Genomic DNA, 17,732 nt, shown 5'->3' with positions numbered 1-17,732 from the left:
AGGTCATTGGAATGGGGTGAGGGGAGTCACTTTAGAGTCTGTTGGTACAGAGGTTTACAGAGTTTATAATGGGAACTATTACAGGTCTTTAAAAGCTTTAAGCAGGAATTTGTTCCACCTTACAGACAAGGCATTAGAAGGGGGTACACTTACAATTCAAAAGACTAGCTAGCCACCTAGGAGAGGTGGCCTAAGTGAAGGTGGTAGCCAGGTGGATTATGAAGGTATGATCACAGCTTGATGATTATGGGAAGTAGGGGCCAGGAGGAGACCAAGGTCAAAAGATCCACTCGTGCCTAGTTGGGCTATTGGTTGGGGAAGCAGAGAACCCAGGAAAAGGAGCATTTTCTGTAGGTAAAGGAGAGCGGACGACTCTAGTGGCCCTGCTCCCAGCTCTCACTTCCAGCTCTGATTTGCTGTGTGGGCGCAGACCATGACTGTGTGCTGGGACGGATGGTGCCACTGGAGCACAACACCATCAGAACAGGGGCATTGCGTGTCGACGGGCACTCTGACTGAAGTTAAAGGACTATACGTCATAAAGTAATTAAGTACTTGGGCTCCCTCAAAATGGCCATCTTGCTTGGTAAGCTTCTTGCTCACGTGAGTGCTACATGCCAGAGGTAAATGGCACCAGGGTGGCATCTTCGTGGGAGTACCTGTGTGTGTCTGTTCTCCGTGGGCTGCTCAGTGTGCTGGGCTGTGATTCCACCATAAACAGGCAAAGGGCTCCTGATCTCACTGTTAGGATTTGAGCATGTGGGTTTTATTGAGTTAAAGGGATCCTCACCATTTCTGTTGCTAAGAACAATTAAAAATAAGATTCTAAACTCAGGCAGTCATTGGATTTGGTATGTAATATGTTTCAGATCTTAATTTTCTATCAAAGCGCACAAGAGGCATGATAAGCCAGTAGTTGATTGAAAAAAAAAAAAAACAAACACACCAGATTGAAATAACTACTTAAGAGTCAGAATTTTTAAGATCGAAGCCATTCTAAAATGTGCTTTCCTGAATTGTTTTTTCCCCTATGAAAAATTCTCTGAAACCAGAGTGACTCAAGTAGAGCCTGGAAAATACTGGAGAATCACATGATGGCTAAAAATAAGCACATCATCCCCAGCAGGGACAGTAAGCAGGGCAGAAGTAACTCAGTACGTGAGCGCTTCCATTTGCTGCCCATCGTAGGGCCTGGTCAGCCTAGAGGGTCCGGAGGGTCCCCGGAGCTCTGCTGGCTCTGCGGCAGCAGCCACACCCTCCAGAGGCCCCTGACCTGCAGCATGCCCTGCTGCTGGGCTCTCCCGGGGCAAGCCCTTTTATTGTGCTGTGCGATGACCCCTGAGCGTTGGCTGGGAGGGACACAGGCTGACTCATAGCTCTTAGCCCTGCCTGTTTTTCCTTCAGCCCTCCCCTTGGAATCAATGGCAAATGCTATTGATTGCAGAAAATGTCTTCTTTGTTTTCTCTTGTTAACATTGCAACTCAGAGACTGTAAAATTGATGGGCATTTGGTGGCTGTTCTGTGGGGGTATACAATAGGGTTTTTTAAAACCATCACAACTTTACCAAAAACGAAACTCATCCTGTGCAGACCCAGAGGACTGACTGCAGCAGCCTCCTACCTGGCCTTTCTTTCTGCCTCTGCCCTCGCAGTCTGTACTCCACCTGGCAGGGGAAAAGCATCTGGGCCAGACTCTTCAAACCAGCTCAGGGCATGTCTCTCTGCACTGGCATCTGATGGTAGCCTGTGAGGTCCATTGTGACCTGGCCCTGCAGCCAGGTATGTCTCTGCCTGCATGATGTGTGCCCTCTCTGCTCCTGGCCTGGCTCCTGAACAGGTGAGGCAGAATCCTGGTACTATCTTCAGGTCTTTCCTTCACTTGGACCACTGTGCACCTGGCTGTCAGATGGCCACCTACCTCACCTCCCTCAATTCTGGGTTCAGATCTAACTTCCTCATCACACCCTTGAAGACCTAAGGATTACTCTTGCCTCTGTCCTATCCCTTGTAGTGATCCTGGAGTTGGTACAAGAGTTGTTGGCCTCTGTGACGAGTGAGACTTTGGAGCCAGGGTGATCCTGTCTGGTGCCTCTCACTTCCTTGCTAGGCTGCTAAAACACTTCCACCCAGAGAAGCACCTGACATTACCTTGCTGGTGCTAGGTGCTCCTGACTTCCACTCTGAGCAGACTCACATGAATGTAGCCTGTGGAAGCCCCTCAGGTTTGAGTGAGTGGTTGAAACTGAAGACAAAGGTCCTATGTAAAATCACCTCCTACCCACCCCATCCTGACTCTCCTTACCCTACCCTGCTCCATTTTCTGCTTTTCCCTTTCCCAAAGCACTGGTTTTCTTCTTTTCTCTGTCACTTACTAATTTATTGTGTTTTGTTTATTGTCTCCATCCCCCTGTTAGAACATGAATTCCACATGAATAGGCATCTTTTGTGCTTACTTCATTATTTTATCCCCAGTGCCTATTAACTTGCCAGGTATATAGTAGGGGTTTGATCAATATTTGTCACATGAATGAACGAACAAACTAACAAACAAAGTAATTTAAGAAGGAGCACAGAGACTTGAGCTAGAGCAAACACTGATTTTTAGTACCATCAAAGAGTACATGGAGTGGGGGGGATCCTAGGCCCTGGAGCCCACTGATAGGTTATAGGCTCATCAGTTTTTATGAAGTTTTGTTTTTGTTCTTTAATAAAAGTCAGTCTCATTTCCTTATTAGCAGTTTTGTTTTTATTTTGCAAGTGTCTAGAACTGGGAAGCCAGTGTTCCTTTGCATCATTTGTTGAATCAAGTCTCTTTTGCTAAGTGAGAATAGTGAGTAGGGCTAACATTTATTGAGCACTTACTATGCGCCAGGCTTTTGTAAAAGACTTTTCCAAGTATTCCTCCAAAGTTTGGGGAGCAGACACTATTTGTTATTTCTATCTTAAACCTAAAGCAAGCAGTTTGGCAACAAAAGTCAGCCCACTCAGCAAACAACAACCAGGATTCCTGTGGAGGCCTCAGGGCAGAGCCCCACTCTTACCCACTCTCCTGCCTCCCTGGAGGTGGGTTGAAGGAGTTCAGTCCCATGCCAGGTCTTCATCCCCACGTCAATATGGTTCATGGCTCATGCTTGCTGTGCGGAGCCAGCCCAAGCTGCCCACTTTTAATGAGCTGACACTAAAGTAGTAAAAAAGAATAGCCAGACTTTGCCATTGGCCGCACAGGTAAGGACAGAGCCATAGGGCCATGAACTGCTAATTTCAAAATAAAAGAAATGCCCTCTTAATGATCTTCTGAACCAGGATCCTGGAACCCTGTTAAAGTTCCATTAGGACCAAACTCTGGCCACGAAGGCGGGTTTTGTGTGTGTGTGTGTTTTTGTTTTTTGGTTTTTGCCTTCAGAGCAGATCACAGGGTGTTCAAAATGAAGGTCTAGAGCCATTTTTTAAGGAAAGGCTCAAGTCTTTATTATGTCAATTTACAGTAATGAGAATTGTGTAGAAACTGTCACTCACATGCAGTCTGATGGCTCTGATGTCAGTCACTAAGTCCCCATAAGTTCTCTTCTTATGGAAACTCTCTTCTCATCAGTCTGGCCCAGATGCTTTTCCCCAGTTTCAGTTCTGTGGGGTTTCAATGAACGAGAAGGGGGTGGGGGTGGAGTGGGGAGAGGAACAGTCTCTCAAAGCAGACAAGTTGAGGATGACCAGAAGAGCAGTGGCTTCCTGAGTGCGCACGCGCTCATGTTTTTAATGTCTCTGTGGTTCTTGTCAACAGTATTAATGTCATATTTTTAGCTCTTCTGTTTATGATTTTGGCAAAAGGAACCTAGTAAATTATGTGAGGAGAATTTCTAAATTCTAGCAGAGCCCTGGCCCCAAGGTTAAAACCAAGTACACTGCTTTTATTTGCTTCACCCTTCTGAATCCATTGAGCCTCATGAGCCCAAAATGTAGCCTTTTCCATAAACATGAAGCAAACTACTAATTATTGACATTAGACACAGTGATCGTTGGGCTTCACTAAGGCAGTGAGTCAGACCACTCACTCGGCTGTTTTTTTACAACTATGGTTAAAATGCCTTAGAATCACATTTATGCACCAAATCCTAAAGGCAATAATTAAGACACGACTGCTCAGAGACTGGCCATGTAAATCGTGACCATATCCAGTGGGTAGATTCAGAGAATTACAGGGACTTTTACAAATTTATGTCTATTTTCCTCTGCTTCTGAAACTCCTTTTTATTTTGAAAGGGAAAATTGAGGAGGGAGAGAAAAGCTTGAGGGCAAAACAATTGCTTATAAAACAGGGCTACCACTAATTATGTTTTCAGGATATCATTAAATGCAGCTTGAAAAAAAATTGAAATGTTTGATACGTGAAAAAAAAAATCTAAATCCGTATTGTAGCCAGAGTAGCAGCCCTCTCTAAAAATTATTACATAAATTTAAATTATATCAATATAATTGTGTTATTTAAATTATCTAAATGGTTTTCTGCATAAGCACCATTGAGGAAAGAGGCATGGGAAGGCACAGAAATAAGCAGGATCCCCTGGGAGAGCGGGGCATTCTGGGAAGAAAGAAGAAGGCAGCTGTTGAGGACTTGGGTCTCTAAAACCAGTGTTGGACTCTATACAGGACATTATTGGGACACTTCGCAATACTGAAATATAAACACTAGCTTATATAAAAGCATGATATCAATGATAAATTTACTGACATTGATAAACTTTCTAATAACATCTTTACAATAGTGGCTCAGGTAAGTGGGGAAAGACTACCTGGCCCCTGAAGCTAGATATACTTCAGAGTGTGATTATTTGAAAACAGATAACAGGACCTATAAAGCACATAAAAACAGTAAAAATAGGGAGGTCGAAAGATTTCAATTTTTTTACAGTTAGCATTTCTTTGTGTTAATTATGTGACAACCAGAGGGATAAATTACTTCCATGTCAAATGGTAGCTTGTGATGTTTGAAGCGCTCCCTTTCATTCTTCTGAAGATGAGCTTTTGGTTTAACCCTGAATTCTTTAAAAAAAAAAAAAAAAAGAAAGAAAAATTTTTCCTGTTTATTCAGAAGACATAAATGTACAATTAGCTAGTGCCATATCCTCACTTATCATTTATTTCCCTAGATTAGTTTCTTTCCAATATAATCAGAATTTCCAAGCCCCCCCTAATTTTAAATGTCAAATACTCATTACTTAGTTGAAGTTATTAAATTTTTCAAATTCGTGTTCTCTCCCCTTCCTCCTTGTGTTCATCCTGCATCGTGTCACCGTGCAGGACACTGAAGGCTGTTCCTCCATCCCTGTGAGTAAGGTGGTGGATCAGTGAGAACACCTAGGCAGACTTAACGCCCTCCTTCTCATCTCAGGGCATCGGTAAGGGGCATCCGCATGGGCCAGTGTGACAGATCCGAGGCCCTGAGCCCCAGCTGACCATATGAGATCTGAGAAACAGATGACATTTTTTAAAAATATTTTTTAGTTGTAGATGTACACAGTGCCTTTATTTATTTATTTATTTTTAATGTGGTGCTAAGGATCAAACCCAGTACCTCAGGGCATGTCCCTCTGCACTGGCACCTGACAGTAGCCTGTGAGGTCCATTGTGACCTGGCCCTGCAGCCAGGTATGTCTCTGCCTGCATGAGATGTGTCCTTTGTGATCCTGGCCTGGCTCCTAAACAGGTGAGGCAGAATCTTAGGTCTTACCTTCACTTTGACCCTGTGCACCTGGCCGTCAGGGGGCCACCTTCCACATATTCAGCAAGTGCTCTACAACTGAGCTGCAATCCCAGCCCCGCAGATGACATTTGAAGGCCTAGACTGTGGAACTGCAGCAGCTGAGAAAGTCAGACCGACACAAATTATATTGAGTTGGGCTCTGTCCATAGCAGGGATGTGCTTCCTCCTGTGAGGCTGTGTGGCAGGAACAGCACGAGCATCAATAACTACAGTAGCCCCACCTGTGTAGAGCATGTCACCCCGGCCCTGTCTCACCAGCCAGCTTCCTCCACTCACCTGATACATGGCCATGCCTGGAGATTGGCCTGCCATGGCCCCTTCTTCTCTCCAAATAGTTCAGTTTTCTTCAAGCTGCATTTGATATCCTGAAAACATAAGGTAGCCCTGTTTTCCAAGCATTCTGCTTCTGATTCTTCCCTGTTTTTAAGGCAGAGTATAAGAACATGAGTGAGTCTCATGACCAAGCTTGGTCATTGCAGCCAACCACACCAGAGTCACTGACCTGCTCATGAAGAACTTCCCAGAGTGAGGAGCGTGTCACATGCTTGAGGGAAGCTCCTTCCTTCCATGGGCTGTTTCCCTCAGAAGAGTGTAGCAGAGACGGGGACAGCCCAGCACAAACTACTTGCCTGCTCCCTCCTAGAGCACCAGCCCTCCCAGCCCGTCTTCCTGATTCCCCATGTGAGGGGCCTGCATAAAAACCTAAGGTGATCTTGAAAGGAAACCAAGGAAGGGATCTCTGTCAGAGGCTGGCACCTTTGGTTTGGTTTTCTTTGTGTATTTCTGGCTCTTCCAGTTGGTGACTTTGACATCAGCATCAACTCCTCCAGCTTGCATGGTATCTTTAGCTGGAGTGATGCCTCTGCTAGGAGTCATTTAGTAGATTCTAAAAACATTATGGAGTGTGTCTGGGTCAGACATTGGCTAGGGGATGTGGAGTGAACAGCAAACAGATGGAACTCCTGCATCGTGGAGTGTGCCTGGTGGGAGAAGTGAGCATCAGAGAACAATTATACCATGGTGGTTGGTGTGACCTCTGAGGAAGGAGTTCTGGGCACTGTGGCAGCCCAGAGGAAGCAACCTCTAAGCCGAGACCTCAAGGGTGGTACATCTAGTCATTCAAAGTAGGTGGGGAGGGGGCAGGAGGCAGGGGCTTTCATCAGAGGGAACACAGCCCAAATCACACTGGACCATCCTGGGGTCAGAACACTGCCTTATTCCCAAGAGGTTTGAGGGTGCCATGCCTGGGAATTCTTAGGTGAGCTTCTGGAGAGCAGAGGCTATATCTTAGTCATTTTAGAAATGTCCATAACATGGCCTTTGATGGGCACTTAATAAATACGTATTTATTAAAAGGAGGTATTGGTCATAGGTGTTGGCAGTACTTGCTCTTAGACTGTTTTTATATTAAAGTGGGATGTATTGCTTATAAGAAGGAACCAGAAGTGCCCTCACCCACTCCTAATCTGGTGGCTGCCTTCTAAGGGCCTCTGGCCCAGTCATACTGTCCTGCTTCCTGTGCCTGTCCCTCTACATTGTTTGCTTTACCCAGTCAGTTGGAGAACCTACGCAGTGGAAGACAGAAGTAATGTACCAGGAATGTTCTGTGTGGGCTCCTACAGAGAAGAGGGGTCCTTGCAGCTGTTGCAGCTATTTTCAGTAACTAACAAACCTCAGTTCTCTAGACTCCTTGGGACACCCTCATGTACAGGTGAGGTTTCCAGGTCCCTGTGGATTGACCCTTTAAATACGTATACTTCCTTAAGTCATTCCCAATTTAATATTTTTATTTTAAAGTGTATTGGCCATTTTCCCGTGTTTTTAAAGAAGAGTTTTCATTTTTTTCTTTGGAACAGAGGGGTGATATTTGAAAGCTATAATACTGAGGTGCTTCTCAAGGGTGTGTGTGTAACTTGCACCTGTAACTAATGACTCCAGGCACCTGAAGACACACAAATAAAAATTTTATAGTCTTCCTGTTGGCTACTTTGTAATTAGGGTATTGGTTGAAACTTGTAACTGTTGTCACATACCTGCCTTTATGACCTCTTGTGTCTTTCTAATCTGTTAGAAAATAGAAAAATCGGAAACTGTGAAGTTGGAAATAAACTGTAAAATTGAAAACCACATAATCACGTTTTATTTGCTCATTCATGTATTTATTTAGACATTTGTTCCTTCACCAAATGTGTGTTCAGCCAAGCGTTGTGTGATGCACTGGGGTGGCAAAGATTAAACAAAACATGTTCCTTGCCCTTCAAGAGCCTTCTAGAAGGGAAGGGTGTAGAGGACTATGGTGGCAAATGGGGCAGGGGAGCACACAGGAGGACACCTACTCCAGTGGAGTGGTGGAAACCAGAGCTGCCCTCTCCCTGTTCAGAATAAAAGGGAAGGGGACTGAATCCCCAGAAATGGTCCAGAAGTTCTTAACCCACGAGCACAGCAGCTTCTCTGCATGTACCTTGTACTTCCCTGTTGGCTACAGCCATTCCCATGTCTGTGCTGTGTTCTAGACTGAGTCCACTATGAGCTGATCACAAGACAGGCAAGGTCTTCCTGATGTGATACTCGGGGGATCACTTGGATAAGGTACTGACCCCCAGAACTTCCCACTATAAAGGGCACAGTCCCCTTTTGTAGTAAATAATTTAAATGATAATACCTTGATATGTGGGAATGTCTTGATCCCTAAAAGTCTCAGATCTGATATTTTACTGTTCACTGGACAAGCCTTTTGGAGTTAGCTATGGATGTTACAAAATTGTGATTTTTCTATTTCTAATATTTTTTTCTACTTTTTTTTTCTACTTTTACTGATGGTGTTCTGTAAAGATCTTATTCTTTGTCTTCCTCTGTCTTCCCTCCCATTATGAACTGAGGAGTTTTTATGTATGTAATATATTACAGTGAGTTACAGCCATTATTCTTTAAACTGTCTCAGTGTGGCCATTTGGGACTCCTTCAGGTTGGTCCCTGGATCCTTGTGAGCACATCCTTGAGCACATCCCTGTTTTTTGGTACAGGGTGTCCTAGGCTCACCTTGTGCAGGAGCCTCACCCCTGGATCAGCCATTTCTCAAGAAGCCCTTTTGTTGCAGAATAATATTTAGAAATTAATATTTGGGCATCAGGATACTCACTGCTAGGAAGATGCCATTACTTCTAGACTCCTTTCGGTGACTGAAGCTAGGGAATATTTTAAAAGAGAAATGTTTGTATTCATGTTTCTTCTTTTTCAATGTTTCTTCCAAAGTGTTAATCTGATGTAGGCCCTTGGTCAGAAACTCAAGGTAGTAATTTCAGATTTTCTAAAAACCTTTTCTTTTTAAAAACTTGGAGTTCTTTTGTAACTGTTATTCTTATCTCTGGAGAGAGAAGGGCCTAGAACATACATCCCTTGTTACTTAGGAAAGAAACTGTTCTCATAAAAATTAAATAAGTTGCCCAAGATAATGACACTATGGTTTAATTTTGTGTACTTTTAAGCATTTTTGTGGCCCTTTTGTAATGGGAAGGGATCGCTGCAACCTTTTTGCTTTTTAGTGCACTTGGTTTGTATCTAAAACAAGATATCAAAAAATCCATGTTTAATGTCGCCAATGTTTATAATTTGCTCTGATTGCTTTCAGGTGCAGCTAAATCAAGTCCAGCATCTAAACCGGGATCCACACCTTCTCGCCCCTCCTCTGCCAAAAGGGCTTCCTCCAGTGGCTCAGCATCCAAATCTGATAAAGATTTAGAAACACAGGTCATACAGCTTAATGAGCAGGTAACTCCTATCTCTGGATCCAGTGACATGTGTAAGGGGCAGGGAGACAGACCCCGACTGGCCTTAGGCAAGGAAGGGATGGTGAGGCAGAATCAGTGGTGTCAAGCAAGAATAAAAGGAATTGCTTAGGAAGGGAAAATTAGTAGCTTATGATGAATAACAGATGTTAGTCATAAATTTCAAAGCTTTACATTAAGAGAGGGCAGATGACTCAGCCTTGCTCCTCCTCCCCTATACCTCAATGGCCATCCCGAGCTCCAGGCTGAGTAATCCTAGTATAGACATGGCCTACCCTGCCCACTTATGGCCAATCTAGACAGTGTTAAAGGCTGCTCCAGTGTGTGGTTGTCTCCCTCGCACCACCTCCCTCGCCTGTCCATCCATCCTTCCTTCTTTTCTTTCAGCAATTATTCATTGAACCTTTTTCTATGTGACAGATACTGTACTTAGTGCTAGTAATTTAATGGTAGCAAGATTAGGTTCATTTTCTTTTCTCAGAACATACAGCAGTTGCACACAGTAGGTTATTACTTAAGCAAAATAAAAAAACTCCAAACTTGGGGATGGGGTGCAGCTCAGCTGTAGAGCACCTGCCTGGCATGCCTGAGGCCCTGGGATTCACCTCCAGCACCTGAAAAAAACACGTCTTTCCACAGTGGCAGGTGTTGGATGCCCTAGAAACACTGAACTCAAAACTGGGGGAATCTGAAAGGCTATAGCTGTGTTATAAGTATAACTTTTCTTCTTAGCCTACAGCTCTTCACAAATTAAATAAATCTACTTCTGCTGACTTTGAAATTTCCGGTATAAAAACTTAAGTATGTAGCCAGGCATGGTGGCGCACACCTGTAATCCCAACGGCTTGGGAGGCTGAGGCAGGAGGATCGTGAGTTCAAAGCCGGCCTCACTGGTGAGGCTCTGAGCAATTCAATGAGACCCTGTCTCTAAATAAAATACAAAAACAGGGCTGGGGATGTGGATCAGTGGTCGAGTGCCTTTGTTCAATCTCCAGTAACAAAAAAAATTAACAAAAACCACTTAAGAATGCTTTTTAACTAGCACTAACCAACTTTGCCTTAGATTATAAGTAGTTTAAAGGTAATAAAACAACAGGGAGTGAAGGACTCCCTGCAGAAGCCAGGGACCTTGGCAGCTTTCTTCCCACCCCTTCACCATGGCAAGAGGAACCTTGACTCCAGGTCCTCAGGCGGTTCCCAGCCGTGTCCCAAGCCAGTTTCCAGTGATTAATCTTTTTCTTGATGAGCCAGCAAGAGTCTGGAAACTGTTTTTGAGGTAATTGTATATTTGCAATCAAGATTTTAGTTTAAAAAGCAGGCAGTTGCTTAACTAGAGTGCTTCTGTACAAGTCCAATCACTTCAAGGAAAAACTCTAAGTCATCTGGGAGGTAGGACTTTGACCTAAAAACTGTGGAATGTTCTAGACATTTGCTTATTCTCAGTTTGTGCCTCGGGACAGTTTCCAGTAGTAACTTCTTCAGGTAAAAAGACAGTAAGGTCAGCAGTGATGAGCTCCAGGCCACACACAAGCAACTCAGCCTGAACCTCGAGAGAATTGGGCTTGGGTACTTTGCATTTATTACTCTTTTCTCCTAAGGAACACAGATTTTTTTGCTTTGCCATCTTGTGTTCTTTGTGACTCCTCTTCTCCCTGACTTTTCCTCCCACCACATCCAGGCCTCCAACCCCCAGAGCAAATTCTGACCACGTGGATGCCTCAGGGTCCTTCCTTTCCTCCCTGTCCCTCACAGCCTTGACCAGCCAAACCACTTCTTCTCCTTGGATCTGACACTAGGCTCCTAATAGCTCTCAAATCACACAAAGAGACTCTCATTCCTAGACCCCCATTCCCAGATCCCCAAACTACCTCAGCTAAACTGTCCTGCCATTCAAAATGCCACTCCAGAGAGGCCAGAGGGAGAAAAGAGAGAACCGTACACCAGCCTTCCTTCCCCTTGTCATAGCTCTTAACTTCCTCCTAAGAAGCCTCGCTCCCACTTCTTGCCCCCTATTGCCTTCATGATTAGGAGGACCAGGCCTGGCCCCCCTGTCCCTCAGAGGTAAGGTAGGACACACCCTAAATTGGGAGTCCTTCCAGAGGTTTACCGAGCACTTATTTCACCAGTGATCTGATTGCTCCCTCCTTTGGGTGTCCGTGAAGCCTACAGGAACCCCCTCCCCACAAGCCTGATGGCAGCCCCACAGGCAGACAGGGTTGGAACTGAGAGCACCTGGGACAAGGAGAGACTGAGTTGGAAATGCCTGGGCAAAAGGGTGAATTACAACAGTAATAGAGAAAGTGACAAGTGTCGTAAACTAAGAATTTTCATGTACTTGGCCTCATGCCTTTATTCAGGCAATATCCCATGATAAACTATAAAAGTAACACAGTGCTAGACAGCTCCAGTGATAGAAATGAATCAAAAGATGTCAGAGAGGAAAAGCCATAAATAAAATAATTAGGAACTCTTTCTGGACAGTGGGTGAGCCAACAGGAAGTAGGTTGGAATCAGGGACTGCTGGCAGGAGAGGGTGGGCATTGAGTAGCCCAGGCAGAGACCGTGGCTGTCACATGGACTGCAAGGCGTGGGAGGACCTGTAATCTGTGGACACACTAAGGGGAGTTGGGAAAATTGTGAAAAGAAAACTTCCCCTCCATGGCCCTCGACCTCCTCCATAACTCAGGCATCCCATGTCATATGGCATCCCGTGTCACATGGCATCCCATGTCATATGGCATCCCACCACGTGGGGATCAGACTGGTTTTGGTCTCTGTGAGCAGGCCTGTGAAAATGGAATTTCAGTTGCCAATTGCTCTTTCATCATATAACCCAGCTGCTGTGAGATTTTACTAAGGAATGTATATAGCCAAGTACCGCTCACCTAGTACCCATGGAGTGCCACAGAGCCCGACTCAGGCTAAGTATTTCTGTAGAAGCCACAGCTATTTTCTTACAGTGCAAACCACACCATGCTCAGGATGTAGACAGACTTAGTTTTCATGGGTTGACTGTGTTCTTGTCTGAAATGGAGCTAGTGAGTGGGGGTACCCCTGAATTACCACAGGTCCATCTGTGGCACCAGCCCAGAGCTGAGATGCATTCTATGGCTGAGCCCAGAGAAGGGGTTGGTTTGTTTAAAACAGGAAAGTATTGCTAGAACAAACTTTTTTTCTAAAATTTAGTCTGGTTACCTTCAGTTTTTGCAAATGTCCCAAATATACTATTAGCAGAAATGAGAGTTAAAAGTCAGTGAATGGAACCTTCACAGCTTTATCAGTAGGTACAGAGCAGCCTCCGTGAGGTTAACGTTCAGGGGCCATATTCCTAAGACTCCTAGGTGGATCTGAGTTTACATAAATATAGATGAACAAAGGATAAATATATATATGTGTGTGTGTGTGTGTGTGTGTATGTGTGTGTGTGTGTGTGTGTGTGTATAACATATATGGGGATTATAAGAGACCAGGAACAGAGTGACAGTTTGAGCCTGTAAATAGCTGCTGCACCTGGAGGAGGGTGGAGGCCTGAGATTTGAAACTTGATCTTTTCCTAACCCCTTTGATATTTCTTCACCCCGAGGTGCCTGCATTGTTGAGCCAAGGTCCTCCCCATTGTTGGCCATTATATAATGTCCATAGCACTGGAGGGTCCTTGTACCAGTGTCAAAGGGAATAAAGAGGAAGTGAGAGCTAGTTAGGTGAGGGAATGGTGCTTCTGTCCCTTGCCACTTTCAGGGATTCACCCAAAGCCAGAACCAGAGAAGACAGATCCACACAGCCCGGCTGAGACTCGTCCAGTTTTCCTTGGGCACCAAGACCCACTTTCTCAGAGTATTTATCCAGTTTGGCTCAATCTCATTTTGAAAGGATGAAAATTTAGGGGTGGATCTGAAGGAAGGGTCCTCAAATAATCTAACCATACTCAACAACTCTCTTGTCTCTCCGTTCCTCCATTCTCCCATTCTCTATCCCTTCATGGGGGGAGTGTTTTTGTCTGTCTGGGCTGCTACAACCAAATACCATAAACTGTGCATGACTTGTATAAACAACAAATTTATTTCTTACGATTCTGTCAGTTGGGAAGTCCAAGATGAAGGTGTCAGGAGATGCACTGTGGGGTGAGGGCCCTTTCCTCATAGATGGCACCTTCTCGTTGTATCTTCACATGCTGAAAGGATTAATGCTCTTCTTTGGACCTCTTTCAATAGGGCACTAATCCCTTTGTGGAGGCTCCATCCTTATAACCTTGTCACCTTCCAGAAGCCTCACCTCCTAATACCTTCACACTGGGCATTGGGATGTCAACATGTGAATTTGGAGGGAGACACAAACTTGCAGATCAGAGCAGCATGCTAGGGGAAAGACGCCATCCAGCCCATGTTAGCAGGAGAGGAAAGGTTCCCACAGCCTAGCTGAAACCGCAGGCAGAGGATCACTCTGACCCTGGTTAATAAACACTAAGTTGATGGAAGGGAATGAGCAGTGTGCTTCTGAGATTGGACATTTTGGCCCAGGCTTGGGCTCAGGTGACAGCCCTATTGCTCTACTCTCAGACTTGCACATTGGTTATTTCTGTCTCTTTACATGTTTTGGGTCCCCATATTCAGGCATAGTTGTCACTTATTATTGTATATTTTTGGGTTCTCCATCCTCACTCTTGCAGGTACATTCATTAAAACTTGCCCTTGAAGGTGTGGAAAAGGAAAGAGATTTCTACTTTGGGAAGTTGAGAGAGATTGAGCTACTCTGCCAAGAGCATGGGCAGGAAAATGATGACCTCGTGCAGCGACTAATGGAAGTACTCTATGCTTCAGAAGAACACGTAAGTGCCAGGAGCTCTCAGCCCCTGCCTCTGAAATGACTCTCCTGGTCAAACTGCAATGGATCCACCTGCCTTAGAGTGCTTCCCTAAGACCTCAGTGAGAATTATAGCTCAATTAATGCACTTGATCTTCCCAGAAGAATATGCATCATGATCCACTGACCCATGCCTGTGGAATATGTGTCCATAAGTTAATCTGAGAAGAGATGAGTGCATGGTGAGGCCTAGGAGTGGGGAGGCAGCTGAGAAAAGCAGCCATATCCCAAGAGATAGTGTGAGAACCTGAGCAGTAAGAATTTGTAGAAGGGCTCCTATTTCCTCATGAAAGATCACAGTATGGTTAAAGGAAAATATAATGTAGGTCCCATAAAGCCTATGGGTTTTTTTCATAGCTAGTTGCCTTGGTTACTCATCATCAGGGTAGAGCAAAACTGCAGAATGGCCCTTTGTTGAAAAGACTTCTAGATGGCCTCCTTTGCAGGGAAGGACCTGCCACCAGGGTTGCTGTTCATGAGCAGATGTGCTGAGGGAGACCCACAGTGTGGTTCTGCCAGGGGGACAAAAAGCAGGAGCAGGGAGAACGGTGATGTCACAAAGCCAGGAGGGGAGGGGGTGGGACAAGTGGCAGAGACTGGGGAGAGTCCCCCTAGTCGCCTGTGCCTGGAGGAAGAGGCCCAGCACCCAGGGGCAGAAGTGAGAGCCCAGTGGAGCTTGACTGCCACCGAGCTGAGCTGTGGAGGGCCAGGAGGATTGGGCTCCGAGCATCTGAGGCCGGGTGGAAGCTGGTGCAAGCGTTCTGGTTCTGACTTGCAGGCCTGTAGATGTGCAAAGAGCACTGTGGTGGGGTCACAGTGTGTGAGCATTACCATGAGACATAACAGCCACCAGCAGGCTTACTTTGTCTTATTTCAGCTGAATGCCCAGCAAATATTTACTCCCTTTATGACCTAAAATCCTAGCAATGAAACTTTCCTGACCTGGAAAAACTGTGCTCAGATTTGGGGGTTCTCCACTATTGTTTTCATTTCCCCTGATATTTTGTTTTAAACTTCTTTCTTGGTGGCCAGTAGCTTAGAATGCAGATTTTTGAAGCCCTGGGAATCTGCCTAGTTGGGCCCCCAGAGGACATGATGGTTGAGGACATGTGGTTCTGAGTGTTTTCATATCTGATGGAAGTAGCGAGAGGCTGGTTGTTTGGCCTGCTGGCTAGAGGAGAACTCGCACATGGGCCTGGGTCTCTCCAGCAGGAGAAAGAACATGATTCTAAGCCAGATCTTGTCCCAGGAGGGAGGAGTCCTTGCACAGGAGCATTGACACATGAGCTCCAGATGAAGAGCTGCATTCCTAGCTAAGGAGATGGAGGGCAGCCTCCCACAAGAGTCCTTGCCTCCTGGGTGTGATTTCAGGGAGTGCTGCTCAGATGACCACCCTCTGGTTGGTTCTGCCATTTCCATCACCCACACCCTCACCCCACACACTCCCTGGCTGCCTGCTTGCAGTGTGTGGACGGTCAGGATGCAGACACCTGGGAGAGCAGTGTTTTAAAGCCTCATCAATCATTAAGACTGAGTCTGTCAGGTCCTTTTCTCAAGCACCTGGGATGGGGCTGGATGGAAGAGGGCCCAGGGCTTTATATCTGTTAGTTTATTAGCTCCTTTAGTTCTCTTGATAACTTATTACGTAGACATTGTCATCATTCCATTTCATAGATGAGGGGAAACTAAGACAGTAGAGGTCTTTCCCAAGTTCATGAGCAGGTAGTCGGAATATTGAGTTCTTATTCTCCCTTCTCCAAGCCTGAACCATGTTTTTTGGCTGTCTTGGGTGGGTTACTTTTTGTTTTGGTTTGCTTTTGGTGCTGGGGATTCAGCCCAGGGGGCACATGCATGCTAACTAAGCACTTGCTCTACCACTGAGCTACCCCTTCACCCCTTTTAAGTGGGATTGTGACAGTAGCAATAGTGAAGAGTTAGTGCATATTTAGCATGTGCTAAATATTATGTTCATATTCTGTATACATTTTTCACCCTAACCATATCCCTATGCAGCAAGTACTGTTACTTGCATTTCACAGATGAAATTATTTGCTTAGCAACTCCAGTTAGTAGCACAAGATTTGAACCCAGGTTTATGTACTTAAGAGCCCCAAATCTTTAGGACTGTTACCTCCCTCTCAGCATATTGGATGCCATGGGGCAGGGAGAAGTCAAAGTAGTGCCACTTGGGGAAACCTCAAAATAGCCTGTCTACTTAAATCTTCAGTCAAGCACGCTCTGTGTGTGTAGGAGGAAGTAGTCAGACACCTCCCTGGATTTCTCCAGATAACTCCCTAGTTTCATTTTTGTTAAATGAGACTCCAAAAGTCTTATCTCTGCCTCCTTCTCTGGGCATACATCCATTTAAGTCCGTGGAGAACTTCTGTTTTCTTCTGACTAATGGGTTACTTTTCTCAAACCACCTTTGTGTCATCTCTGGCACTCTGCTGCTATCTTCAAATAGAAATGTGGTGAGGAAGGGAGAGAAGAAAGACATTGGCATCACTACTTAAGTGTATGCTAAGAACTATCCAAAATCCAGGAAGAGATTTACTTAGAGTAACCAGGCAATTTAAATCTGTAAGAGAATATAGACTTGAACTACGTGTATGGGTTACCAAAGCAAAATCTTTATGTACAGTTGCTGGCTTAATTTTTCTGGTTCCAGTATATATTTCATTGCAACTTTGTGTCTGGAAAACCTATAGAAACAGGTCAGGCTACACTGAGATTTCTGTGGAAAATAAGGGTTTTGATTTGCAATATGCTAGGTATCCATGTTTAGACTGTAGCAAGACCAAGGTTTGATTTGGTTTGGTTTTCTCTTTCCACATTTTTTATTGGTACATTGTAGTTGTGCATAATAAAGGATTTGTTAATTTGTTCATACATGCACACAATGTAACAAAATAATTTGGCTAATATCACTCCTCACTGCTTACCCCCTCCCTTCCCCTCCTCCCACCTCTTCATCCCTTTCTTCTACCCATCTCCTTTTGATTTTCATAAGATCCCCGCAACCTCCCCTGTCTTTTCCTTTTTCCTCTCTAGCTTCCACATATGAGAGAAAACATAGGACCCTTAATCTTCTGAATCTGGCTTATTTTGCTTAATATGATGGTCTCTAGTTTCATCCATTTTTCTACAAATGCTATAGTTTCATTTTTCTTTTATGGCTGAACAAAACTCTGTTGTGTGTATACACCACATTCTTTTCCTTATCCATTCACTCATGAATGCACACCTAGACTGGTGCTATAGTTTGACTATTATGGATTGTGCTGCTGTGACCGTGGGTGTGCATGTATCACTATATAGTATGAGGACT

At 44.8% G+C, this 17,732-nt stretch overlaps 1 protein-coding gene across 3 annotated transcripts in view; it reads left to right on the top strand.

Moving 5' to 3' along the window:
* Positions 1-17,732, top strand: part of Mapre2 (microtubule associated protein RP/EB family member 2) — a 149,463-nt gene that overhangs the window by 125,016 nt on the left and 6,715 nt on the right. For all 3 annotated transcript variants that reach the window (XM_027935604.2, XM_071602814.1, XM_027935603.3), the window contains 2 exons: positions 9,388-9,527; positions 14,211-14,369. In XM_027935604.2, the coding sequence (XP_027791405.1) occupies positions 9,388-9,527; positions 14,211-14,369 (299 nt within the window). The remainder of the gene's footprint in view (positions 1-9,387; positions 9,528-14,210; positions 14,370-17,732) is intronic.

The sequence above is a fragment of the Marmota flaviventris genome, chromosome 16 (assembly GCF_047511675.1).
Source record: "Marmota flaviventris isolate mMarFla1 chromosome 16, mMarFla1.hap1, whole genome shotgun sequence".
In the NCBI taxonomy this organism is placed as follows: domain Eukaryota; kingdom Metazoa; phylum Chordata; class Mammalia; order Rodentia; family Sciuridae; genus Marmota; species Marmota flaviventris.
This window is presented reverse-complemented; position numbering and strand designations above follow the sequence as displayed.